Here is a 13356-nt window from a genome sequence, read left to right on the forward strand (position 1 = left end):
CTGACGAGAAACAACTAGGTATTATGACTGGGGCTTCGTGGCTTCTGCTTTGTGCCTGCCCCATGCTATTCCTCCTTAGCTCCACAGCTCCTGGAGGCCGAGAAGGTGCCTCTTCAAAGCGCTGCTCCGAATCAGCAGGCTTTGCTGGCCTGGGGATTCCCTGGAAAGGCCTCTCCAGCACCTCAGACTCAGCCGCCTGTGAGCTGCTGCCGCTCAGCGCCTCTGCTGAGGACAGTGCAGTGTGATCCTTCACCATTGCAGCTGCTTCCTTCGGTGGTGACAGCTGAGGCAGGCTGCAAGGTGAATGGAAGGGATGAAAGGAAGAGCTTGGCACTGAGGGGACATGGGTGCTTTGAAAAGGTAGGCACAACTGTGGGATTTTCCAAAGACCAAGCCTATGCAGCATTCGTTGATAAATCACTGACTAGCGTCAAAACCAGACCGTTCTCACCAGGGCCCTCAGGCGGGGCTGGGCGAGACACTGATTTCCAGAGTTGTTGCCTTGTATTCTCAACAGGACGGTATTGGGTATGCTGCAGAAAGTATGCATGGCTCGTACATGGGGAAAACAAGCAGTCAGCAGAAACTGTCCTAAGGAAGCTAGACGGGGATTCTTAGACAAACTTAAGTCAGCGATTTGAAATGTGTGCAGAGAACAAACTGTGTCTGTGTAATTAAAGGAAACTATGGCAATGTTTTCTCACCAAACAGAATACCAGCAGAGTAGACTTTTTAAAAATAACCAAATCAAATAGAACTTCTAAATTTAAGATCTACAAGTGAAATGCAGAATTTTCTGGAGGGTTTCAGTGGCTGACTCGAGCAGGCAGCATAAGAATAAGGGAGCTTAATGACAGCCATGAGCATCTCCAGGCTGCAGAATGATGGGGAATATGGAGAATTTCAGCTCTCTGTGGGGCACTACCACGTTTATCAATACACACGTGATGACATCTCCTAGATGAGGGAAGAAAAGGAAGACAGGATATTTGTAGAAAGCATGGCCAAAAGTGGTCCTTACAACAACCACAACAACAACAACAACAACAAACACACCATATTAATCCACATATCCTAGAAGCTCTGTGTGGTTCAAAGTGGATAAACTCAGAGACCCACACCAAGCAAGTCCTGGCCAAAGCGACAACAGCCGAAGATGCGGGCAGAATCTGAAAGGAGCAGGAGAGAAAGGACTCTATCTAGACGTGATCATGAGTGAGACAATGCCTGGTTTACGGCAATGAGAGCCAGGAGGAAGCAGGAAGGCATATTCAAATGCCTTATCAAAAAGACAAGAGTTCTGTGTCCTGCAGGCCACGGGAGCCGCAAAATTGTCCCCTTCCTTGGAACCCTGTTGCCCCACTGTCTCCTTACCACCCTGCTCTCTTCTTATCAGGCAAAGCTGGTCCGACTACAGTGGGCAGTACACATTCCTCGTCCATCTCCTTGTTTATTTTTACCACATTTAAATGAAATGCCTTGGCTTACTTCAGATGTCACCTTCCCCTGGCCAAAAAGAATCCCGAGGGCAGAGATGTTCATTGTAATCTCCTCTTTATGGTACATCCCAAGCACCTAGTCCTCAGTGAGCGACCTGCAAGGAAATAAATAGCACTTAAATTACTGAGAATGGACAGCCAGAAAGAATTGCTGTTTCCAGGCACAGCAGGGCTGGGGCGCATTTGAGTTCACAGACACTGTGTCAGCACAAGGAGATCTGCACAAGTTCAAGCCAGACAAAGTCCCAGCACAGAGGAGGGAAAGTGGACACAGAGTCCAACAGATGCTGGGAGAAGGGAAATGAGTGGAGTGTCCAGCCTCGTTCTCAGAAGTAGTTGGCCAACACAAAATGGACTCCATGTTTGTATGTGTGTCTGTAAGTGTGTGTGGTTTTATTTTATTTTTTTAAGAGATAATTATCATGAAATTAGGTGGGTGGGTTGGGGGAGGAGCTTGGAGAGGAAAAGAATGTGATTAAAATATACTGTATGAAAAATTTAAAAACGAAATAATAAAAATTACTGTACATGGCTATAAACATGTGAGCTCTCCTTTCCATGTCACAGATGAGAAAGGGGCGCCAGGAATTGCTGAGAGTCCCCTTGCTGTAGTTAATGGAGTGGGACATTCCTCCTAGAGCCCAGTGCTACCCACTGCTTCCTTTCAGTGCTGCCTAGCCTGGCTTATCTTTGGTGACACCCTCTGTTTTCCCCAAGAATGCTCCTTCCTTCCTTCCTTCCTTCCTTCCTTCCTTCCTTCCTTCCTTCCTTCCTTCCTTCCTTCCTTCCTCCCTCCCTCCCTCCCTCCCTCCCTTTCTCCCTCCATCCATCCTTCCTTTCCTTTCTTCCTTCCTTTCTTTCTTTTTTTCTTTGGTTTTGGTTTTTCAAGACAGTGTTTCTCTGTGTAGCCTGGACTCCCTTTGTAGACCAGGCTGGCCTCAGACTCTCAGAGATCTGAGACTCTGCCTGCCTCTGCCTCCCTGAGCGCTGGAATCCCAGGTGTATACCACCACTCCCGGCTCGCCCATTTCCTTTTATTTGACATTTGTGGCTCCCATAGAAGGGTTTTGCATGGGTGATGTCTAGCTTCTGGAAGTCCTGAGATTGCAGGAAAGCTCTGAATGTTTGGGTGGCGTATTTTAAGACAGGTATTAGAGCTAAACAATGTTTAAAGACAAACACTGTATGACTTTTGCCTCTCAGATATTTGCAGAACATGTGTTAGTTTTGAAAGAGAAAACAATAGGAAATACCTCGTTAGAGTCTTAGCATCTGTAGAATATTGGGCAGGCACTATTCCAGGCTGACCCCAGTTCTGCAATAAATAGACACCAGGTCCTTGGAGGACATCATGGCCACTTTCTCTACACAGTGATTTAGGGATCTGTCTCTGGTACTCTGATGGTCACATACATCCTGGTAGCAGAAGATGGTTGGTGGGAAGAGATCATTCCTTAAAAGCTGGCCACTCTCCTTCTTACTCCTGGCCCCAGTGTAAATGCAGTCATGTGAGGACTCTGGGAAGGGAGCAGGTCTATTGGGCAGCTAGCAGGAGCTCCCTATGTGGACGAGGGGTCAGCATGAGGGATGGCAAGCTCAAAAGGCTCAGCAGCTAGCTAATCCCTCTGTGACCAAGAAGTGTGTCCTGCAGCTATTCTAAGCCTAGATCTTCTTGCCTGTAAGAGAAAGCAGAAGTCACGCAGCTTGCTCTCAGGAATAAATGGGGGTACAGAGGGAAAGGCCATGCAACTCTTAGGTTCTGATCTCCTAAGTGGCCAAGAAGAGGTGACCTGGATCTCCTTCCTCTTGCAGCATCCTGTTTGCAGACATCGTGGGTTTCACGGGTCTGGCGTCCCAGTGCACGGCCCAGGAGCTGGTGAAACTGCTCAATGAGCTCTTCGGCAAGTTCGACGAGTTAGCCACGGTAAGCACAGTGCTTGTTTGTGTTCTCTTAAGTCAGATGGCTTCTGGAGTGGTGCTCTGCCAAGCGGCCTGTGTCTGCAGCAAAGGAGCCTCACTGGTCAGGGATTCCATCTTAGGCCCGAGCCCTGGGCCTGAAAGTCATGGGCTCCACCGCCTCCTTCCAAGAGGCGCCCAGATAGAACGATGTCCTACAGGCTGCACCTAGCCCTGGTTGCCCGCCACTGTGTACCCAGGACAACCACAGCCCTCTCTCTATACAGAGCAGCCCTGCTGGGCCCTACCTTGTTCTGGCCTTGCCACCCTTAGGAGCTGGAAAATTCCTGCTTACCCCTTCCCCAGCTCCTGTTGATGCTAGGAATGTTGGGAATGCACATCGGGCCTCCTGTTGGAGTTCTTAACGTTTGGCACTTGTAAACCTTGCTGAAGGGTGGCACTCTTCCCTTGTTGCTATGTGAGAGCCTGGTTTACAGTCTTAAGAGGCCTTTGCACATCTATCTGGAACTTTATCGTGTAGCTCATCCATCATGTAGATTCATTCTGGTTTCCAGCCTGTGTAGGCAGGAGGTAGCTTCCACAGGACACAAGCCATACACCAGGAAGAGTGGGAACCACTGAAGGAAGGGAGGAAAGGATCAGAAAGTAGAGGTGGGAGGATCAGGGAATGCGATTTATTGGGGTGCTACTGTCCGCACAAGCTTCCTGGGGTCTTACACCCTACCACGATACCCTTCAAGATGGTGAAGGAGTATGTGGGATGGAGTCACATTCTTTGCCCAGCCTCTGCCTGGGTGAGGCATGAGTGCTGAGGAACTGAGGGGTGGGGGCTGCCACAATCAGTGGAGGCAGCAGGGAAGGAGTCCTTTTTTTAATTTTTAATTTTATTACTATTATTGCTTTTTTTTGTCCTGAGCTTTTGCTGCCTAAAAGTGGGGGTGGGGGGCGCTTCATCCTCCCACCCCCACTATGCTGTTCATGCAGGAAGTTCTGAGGTCAGCATCGTTCCCAAAAGGAGCCTCTTTCAGGCAGCTCCAGATGTCTGCTCTTCCCCTTGGGGACTTCCCCAGAACTCTTGAAGCTGTCCCGAAAGGCATGTGCCTTGTGTCCCCTGCCCTCACTGGTGGCTATAGAACTTGAGGACAGTAAGGGCAGAAGAGCCTTCAATGGCTGCTACACAGCCCTCTATGATTTGACAGGATTTCCTGCTTAGCCTGGGCCAGTGTCTTGCAAAGGGTGGATGATTTACTTTTCACAAATCACTTAAGGATTACCACATTGGTGTTGTACCTAGAAAAATCTTTATATAATCTAGGATTGTATATATCTCCTACCTGTGTTTCCTCCGGAAAATTTGTACTTTAAGGTTTTCCTTAGGAGCACAGTTTGAGTGTGAACTGTGAAACACCTCTGTGTCATGTCTCCTAGGACAGTGTGAACCCTGGGGCTCTCCTTCCCACTCTTCCTTCTTCATCAGCGTGCATGGCTCCAGCCCCATTTTCTGGGTAGCCTTTGGTTGCAGCTTCATGTTGGATGATTCCCCTGGCTGCCTGGCTGTGGTGTCCCCTGACTGTTTACATCAGTGCACCTTTTGGGGTACCCATGGAACCCTTTATGTAGCACTCACAGGCTGGCCTGCCACAGCTCTGTTCCTGGCGACACTGTTTGGAGTAGCAGAACCCACAATGCTAGACAGAAACCAGAGATAGCATTCAGGCTATAGATTACCTTCAGATGACCCTGGATCCGACCAGTGGGAAGAGCTCCTGAAGTCTCTGAGAAATGGTATATTCACTCCCTACAGCTGACCTGGCTCCCCAGTGACTTAAGGAGACTCACCTGCCATAACACAAACTTTCATTGCAAAGTGCTAGTTTGTTCCCAGGGACATGTGATTGAGTGGGAGAGAATGTTTTCCAGGGAATTTCTAGACACAGTACTTCCAGTGGGGTCCGTTTGGACTTGGAGCACCCAGCCACCAGGATACAGGTGAGAGCCCAGCTGAGGTCTCAGAGGCTGGTGGGAGGCAGGATGGGTGGCTTCACTGCGTGCTGATGCCGCTGCAGTGATGGATGTGGGAACACTGAGGACTCTGGTGTGTGTGGGGGATGGGGACACACCAGCACCCCACAGCTGACGTAGGAGATGGGCCAGTGGGAACAGACGTAATGCCCTCTCCTTGGGATTGGGCGTGCCCGTCTTGTGACTTCTGTCCTTAAAATCGTGGTAGAACCATAGGAGCATGGACACAGAAAGTTTTGGATTTGGTTGCCCTTGACAAGAGTAGAGAGTTGTGTCCCAGTTACACCCTGTGACAGGTGGGGCAGGATACCATGTCATGTTCATTCCCAAGACAGAGGAAGTGCTTACATGATACAGCTACTTCTTCAGGACCATGTGGTTTCAAAGCCTGTCTTCCAGGAGAGCAATGGGACCCTTCCTTCAAAGTTCCAAAGACCATCTCTGTGAGGGCTTGCTTATTTGGCCTCTGACCTTTCTCCAGCTATTTATAGAGTGGAGGCCCATCACTGGCCCATCACTTCATCCCATTACTTTGTGTGGCTGTTTTCCCCTAAGGGGCTGTCACTGGGCAAGCTACACTCATTTCTAAGTAAGCTCTGAGGTCCAAATTATGACTAAGGAGCCTGGCACACAGCCGAGGCCCGATGAATTTATCAAGGGAGACAACACCACACCAAGTGCCTGCTTCAATGGCCTCTGGCCTCATTGGCCTGGGATTTGTGAACCTCTGGGGGTGCCCACAAATGAGGCGGGTCAGAAAAGGAACTCAGCTGTCTGAGCCTGTCATCCATGGCGGCAATAGCCTCCTGTAGAGATGCTGAGCAGGCTGGGAGCAGAACAGCGCTGATGAGGAGCAGCATGCTAGCCTGCTCGCATTTGTATTTCCCCAAGGGCTCTGTTTCCCAACTGTGACAAGAGGCTAAGCACTCCTGTTCACCCCTTCTCCTCCCTATGGCTGTGAGAAGTCTTTGGTGTCTGACTGGGTGAGCCTCTGGAGGGAAAGTCAGTGGAGATGCGGCTCTCAGATATGTCTGAGGAGAAGCACACCTCTGACTGGCCTATGTCAGTGATGTAGGTATTATGTGGGGGTGGGGTGTGCTCCCAACTTGGAGTATCCACTCTGCAGTTGTTCAGGCTTGGCAGAGGACATGGTCGTCTTTGGAAAGATTATGTCACTCCTATCAATTCTCCTTTCATGAGGGGTTTCTTTGTTGTTCTTTTTCTGGGGACACAAAGGTGGCTCCCAGAGACTGATTCAGAACCACTCACCAGAGTCTCAAATACCCAGAAATCTTCATTTTACTGTTTTTGTTTGTTTGTTTATTTGTTTGTTTGTTTTCTGGCCAGAATCTGAGAGTGACTGGCTAAAGCATATGCTTATGTGCAGAACACTGGGCCTGGGAGGTGGGACTTCAATTTACCCTATGCTGACCCTCTAAAATCCTCCTCCTACCCAGATGAGACTCACCTTCACTGCTCCAAGACTCTGGTTTCATGTACTCCTCCTGGTCCATTGCAGGCCACAGTGTCCAGGGACTCTGCACAGTTCTAGGCCTTGCTGTATTTCCTACATGCTCATGGGATAGCCCTCCCAGAACCTGCTGAGACAGGAAGATATGAGAGCTCCCTCTGTCCCCACCCAAGGGAGGCATAGTACCGTGTGGGCTGAGTCTGGGTGTCTTTGGGGGAAGGTATCTATCTCGGAAGGCTTTGTGAACAAGGGAAAGGTTTAAACAATGCCTGCCTTCCTCATCGTGGTGTGCTTCACTCTCCTAACAAACAGCGGCCCAAGTGTGGCTGCTGAGAACCTGCCCTTGATTGATGTCCTCAGTAAGGGGTGCTGGGTGTTAGGCTGTGCTCACTTCTGGGCGCTGCCTACACCTCACACATTCCTGCAGCAGCTTCCTCTGGGGCGTGCCTTCTCGAGAACAAACCTAGCTCTCCTTTCTGCTTTTTGGCTTCTCATTTCCTACTGTTCCAGTGGCATGGAGGGCCCTTGAGAGAAAATACTCTATTCTTTCTCACCGCCTGGGAGTATCCCATTGTCTGGCTGGATCAAAGCTTGTTGTCTGTTCACAGCCTGATGGGCATCTGGGTTATTTCTGGGCTAGGTTATTCCAAATAAAGCTGCTGAGAGCATTTGTGTATGAAACTTTGTACGGATGAGTGCTTTCCGTTTTCTTGTGTAAAAATGTAGGCGTGGGCTGATGACAGAATTTGCTGAGTTTACATTTAACACTTTAAGAAATGAATCCAGTTCTTTCCAGACAGCCTATTGCCATCTCCTGTCCCCCAGCAATAGCGTTTGGGTTCTAGTTTCTCTGCATCTTTGTCTCCGCTGCTGTGGCTAGGTTTTTAAATGGATGTGTGATCCCCCTTGTAACAAGCCATGAGTATCTTTTAGCTGCTTATTGGCCATCCGTGTTCCATCTTTGGATGAGCCTCCATTCAGGTGTATTTCACTGTACTCCTTTTTTAAATTGAGTTGATTGCTTTAGAGGTGGAGTTTTGAGAACGTGTATATCTTTTTCTTTTTGGTTGTTTTAGTTAGGGTTTCACTATGTTGTCTGAGCCATCCTCAAAGTAATGTCACCTTGTCATAGCCCCTAAGTGTTGAGATCACAGGTGTGTGCCATTGTGTCCCACCTAAGAGCTTGTAGTGGTCTGCAAGCAAGCCCTTCTTTAGATATATGGCTTGCAATTTCTTTCTCATAGGTTTTGTTCCTTCTAATAGTATTGCTTTAAGAGCAGGAAATTTTAAATTATCTGTCAGCTTTTTGTTGTTGTTGTTCTATTCTTTTCTTTCTTTCTTTCTGGAACGCCATTTTCGTGCTGTGTCTGAACTGTCTTTGCCCAGTGCCTATCATTGTGTAGCTTCTCAAGGCCATGGTGGCAAAGTCCTGTGCAGATCTGCAAGCATGAGCAACAAGAATTTGATTTTATAGGTTTGCAGCCTGCGCTCCAAATCAGTACTGCTTGGCAGAGCTGTACTTCCTCCAGGCACCCCAGAGACAGTATCCTGTGCCTCTGCTGGCTTCTGCCAGACCATCCCATTTCCCTCTGCCTTCATGGAGTCTTCTTTCCCAATCTCCCTCCTCCCCTTCCTCATATCTCTCCTCACCTCCATCACATCTATGGAGATTTATCTTTTTAATTGCCTAGTTAAGGTGATATCATGGATATTTTTGAGAGATATGTATGTATGCATATATATATGTGTGTGTGTGTGTGTGTGTGTGTGTATGTGTGTGTGTATGTATACACACACACTCTGAATTCCTTGCTCTGGAGGTTGGTCTTTTGCTGAAAGAAAGGAGACTGGCTATGACTATTTCAAGGGATTACTGTAGCAAGCAGCTACATAACAAAAGTCCCATAATATGAAGTCTAAAATGTCTAGCCTGGTGGCTAGCACAGGGTTGATATGCAACGAAGATAACAATAAGAGCTACCACCCTCACCAGGGAGCCATGCACAAACGAGGTCATCTGTTAGCATATCTGGGAGTTCAGTGTGAAAAAAAATTAGGGTATTTTCTCTAAAGATATTAGCTCATTTTTCTTTAATCTCATCAAGCCCTTAATTCAGAACCAGATAATGCTTGCTGCAGAAGATGTCCATTTGCTAGCTGGGTCTGTTTTAGAGAACTGTCAATTAACTGCTCTCTCAGTACCTCAGTGATTAAGTCAGACGCCAGCTCTGCAGAGATTCACTCATTGTGGTGACCACCAGCTGCGGTCTGATGCCTCCCACCCTCATCCCCCACCCCTGCCACACACACACAACTGCCACGCACACACAACAGATGAGCAAACGTCCCTTAAATGCTGACTCTCTTCCTAAGGCTCGGACTGTGTGACAGATCGCAGCGTGGATGAATGTAGTTATTTTATTCTTTATTGTGTGAGGTCTGTATCCAAACTAAAAGCGACCACCTGCAGGAGCCCAAGCAGATTCGCCATCAAATGTGATGTCGTTCTTACAAATTCTGTGTGCGCGTGCATTCTCCACAACTTTACAAGGACACCGATCTTAGGGAACCACGCAACAGAGAAGGACCACTAATCTTCATCCCTTGTTCTGTTTGCCAGCTACCTAACCTGAGCCTGCACCGCCCAGTAGCGCTAAATAAATCTAATAAAACTGTTCACCTCACCAAAGTCCTACAGACTTCCCGATACATTTGGGGTTTAACTTTTCTATGTGATGTGAGGTATAGAGCAAAGCTTTTTATTTTGCCTATAGGATCTCAGCATTTGCTGAGAACACTGGCTATTATATTACTTTATTGAACTTTTAGGAAACTCACTTTTTTATATATATCTAGCCTGGCAGGAATCTTTCTATATTTATTATTCTATTCCATTGCTCCACGTGTTTGCCTTGACACCCAACTATATCTTGGTCGTATAGCTTCAGGGATGTCTGTGATGAGGTGTTACGATTCCACAAACCGTGATGTTCTTTTTTTCAAGGTGACTTTGGCTGCTTTAGGCCTGTACTTTTTCAATATGACTTTTTAGAATTCTCTCTCTGGTTCTTCCACCAAGGCTGTTTGTTAGAACCACACCATGAATCTGGTTGAGAACCGGCACCTACAGAGACTTCTGCTTCGTGAGTGTAGTTTAACCTCTCCATCGATACAACCTGTTTAATTTTCCTTCAGAAATGTGTGACTTTTCAACATTCAGGTGTTTTATCTTTTTTCTTCTTGGTGTGTTTACGTCTATTTCTTCAGATAGGTCCCAAAGTGGATCCTACTTCTGATAGTATAGGCCATGCTGGTTTTTAAATTTTTACCTATAATTGTTCTTTTTACTTACAGAGCAAACTATAAGTTGTGTTTTTATCTTGATTTATTGTTCTGAGACTTGGAATAAACAGATTTTTTTAGTACAGTTTTGACGTTTCCACTCGGCTTCCCACCTAAGTGATCACTTTTGCATATGATTACAGCTTAATTTCTTTCTTTCCCATCAGGAGACTTTTATTTTCATTTTCTTGCTTAATTTTACTGGCTAGAGCTTCTGGTATAATGTCAGGCAAAAGTGCAGGAGCAGCATTCTTGTCCCTTCCTCTGCTTCCTGGGAGGCGTTCCGCATTCTTTCATCATTAAGAATCGTATTAGCACTGTGCTTTCTGTGGAGGCTTTTTGTTGAATTGAACAAATTCCCCTTTATTCCTAGTTTTCGCTGCTTTTTTTTTTAAATCTGAAATGCCAGTTGTGTTTTGTAGGTTTTTTCCCCCTTTATGTATCTACAGGTCCTGGTTTCCTCTGTTCGTCACTACATGAGGAATTGCATGCTTGATGGTAGCATGTTAAACACTCAGGTGTTCCTGGGGCCTCTGTTTACCAACTGTATTCTCTTTCTTAGGTGTTTCTGGATTTGGTTTGCCAGCGTCGTCTCTGGAACTTCCCCATCTCTGCTAAGGTCTCAACCTGTGGCTTTTCCCATTCTGTCTCTCCATGCTGTCAATTATGACCTCTGAGTTGGGTCTGTGAGTGCTTCCTCTGGTTTGGTTCTCTAGAAGACAGTGTAAAATTGCTGCTTCTTCTTTCTTACTATGTGGTAGAATGGGGAACCTGTGAACCCAGAAGGGACAGTTAAGGTGATATTTCTGAAATGACTTTGATGGTTTGTATTTCTTTTAAGGAATTTGTCAACTTACTCCAAGTTTTAGCAATCACTGAATAAGGTTTTTGTCATACTTGCCTATCCTTCCCAGTGGCCGCCTCTGCAGACCCATTCTCTCTCTCCCTCTCTCCCTCTCTTCCTTCCTCTCCTCCTCCCTCCCTCTCTCTTTCCCTTCTGCTTCTCCTGTGCCCCTCCCACCTTTTCTTCAGCCCTCCTTCCTCTGGTTACTCAGTTTTGTCGATTTTCCTACAGGACTGCTTTTAATTTTATTGATCTCTACTTTCATTAATTTTCTTCTAGACTTAATTATTGTGTTTCTTCTATTTATTTTGGGTTGAATTTGCCTTTTTTTTTGGTAACATTTTAAGGTGCAATTGAAATCGTTAGTTGGAAATTTGGGAAGCTTTGCTATAAATTCACACTGAAGTACTATTTTATCATTATTCCAAATATTCTGATAAGTTGTGTATTTATTTATTTTATTTACTTATTTATTCATCTATCTGTCTGTTTGTCTGTCTATTTATGTATCTATCTATCCATTGAGACAGGATTTCTTTATGTAGTCCTAGGTGTCCTGGAGCTTGAACTCACATAGATCCTCCTGCCTTTGCTTCCTGAGTGCTGGGATTAAAAGTGTGTACCACCACACCTGGCCTGTTGTGCATTTATTCTTACTCAGTTGGAAATACTTTTAAATTTCCTGTTTCACTCTTTTTAGAGTCTTTTTTTTTCCCTTGGTGACAGATGGGAACCCAAAGCTGCACAACTGACAAGACTCCCAGCCCAGTCTTCCTGGTTTTGAGTTCTGGCTGGATACGCTTTAGGCCAGAGAGCACACGTTTTATGACTTGAAATTTTTAAAAATAAAATTGGCCCAGAATATGATTTATTTGGCAAAGGACTTGTGCACACTCGAACATAAGGTGTGCTGAGCTCTTGTAGAATTTTCCTGTCAACAGTGTGTTCTATAAATACACCAGGCCCTCGGGCTGATGGGAAGGATCATGCCTTATCTTCTCCATCTCCATGACTGCTCTGGCTGTGTGTTCTCTTTATCATCGGAACCATGTATTAAAGTCTCCAGAATAAATAAATGTTCCGCTTTCATGTTCTATAGGTGTCGCTTCACCCCTTCTCAATGATTGCAATTTCACTTTTAATTCAACGATAGGATTACTCCCTCTTGGTCAACTGATTCTTCTATTATTGAGAAATCACCCCACTGATCTTGGAAATAATTATTGGCTAGCAGCCTCAGTCACCTGCTAACGTTGTCATTCCAAACACTCTTTGGCCACTGTCAAGAAGTCTCCTTTTCCTACACTGTAAGTTTTGGTCCAATCTGCCTTTTCTGTGAAGACTGGTTTGAGTTTGGTGTTGCTTTTCTTTTTATTTCTGATTAATAGTCCCTCCTTTAACCGGCTCTGTAGGCTGCACTCTTAACTGTGTTCGAGCTGAAGGCTACTTCTTTTCAGTTTTCTTGTTTGTGCTTTGTCTCCTCTCTTTTCCCCACCTACTTACAGACTTATTGAAAGTGTTTGATGATTCAGTTTTACTGTGTTTATTTTATGTATTTTTCATCATTCATTTAGGGTTCAACTAGATTTTTTTACTTGGTAACAACCCACCATCATGTAACTTCTGATTTACAGGCTATGAAGCTGATGATGGCACAGGTCTGGTTGTCCTATTGTTCTTAGCTATGTGAAAAGGTAAATTCATGGCAACAATTTCATATATGTATATATGGGCGCTCATATATACATATTATGCTTTATCTTGTTATATAGAATAAACTCCATTTTGCATTAGTGGTTTGTCTCTGCACTGAATTCTCTTTCAAAGAGATTGAAATGGCACAGAGTCTTGCTGTTTATTCACATAACATCATTTCTGTGGCTGTGTGCTCATGTGGTCAAGATCTCTGTGTGTTGTATTTTCCTGCCTAAGGGATCTTTAGCACGTTAGTGCCTGGTTGCAGGAAATGCATTCTCTCAGCTCCTGTGTTTGTGAAAAGCTCTTCACTGGGGCAGGGTATTTCTCCTGGGGATAGAATTCTAGGCTGTCCATCCAGTTTCCTTGGCTGCCTTCACACACTAAGGGCATTGTGCTGCCTTCTCGTACATTTCTGATGAGATAGTGGTTCTTAATTATTTGTTCCTTTAGAAGTCGCCTTGCCCCACTTCTAATCTACTTTTAGGATTTTCTCTTTGTCACCAGTTCTAAGAGGTTTGATTTTTGATGTGTCCTGGCTTCCTGTACTTGCTGTTTACTGAACC

At 45.8% G+C, this 13356-nt stretch overlaps 1 protein-coding gene across 1 annotated transcript in view; it reads left to right on the forward strand.

The window, feature by feature from the left end:
* The window catches only part of Adcy1 (adenylate cyclase 1), a 118847-nt gene that overhangs the window by 43170 nt on the left and 62321 nt on the right, over nt 1-13356 (forward strand). The window contains exon 4 of the mRNA XM_021648237.2: nt 3312-3423. Within this exon, the coding sequence (XP_021503912.1) occupies nt 3312-3423 (112 nt within the window). The remainder of the gene's footprint in view (nt 1-3311; nt 3424-13356) is intronic.

Source organism: Meriones unguiculatus, chromosome 12 (assembly GCF_030254825.1).
Source record: "Meriones unguiculatus strain TT.TT164.6M chromosome 12, Bangor_MerUng_6.1, whole genome shotgun sequence".
Taxonomy (NCBI): domain Eukaryota; kingdom Metazoa; phylum Chordata; class Mammalia; order Rodentia; family Muridae; genus Meriones; species Meriones unguiculatus.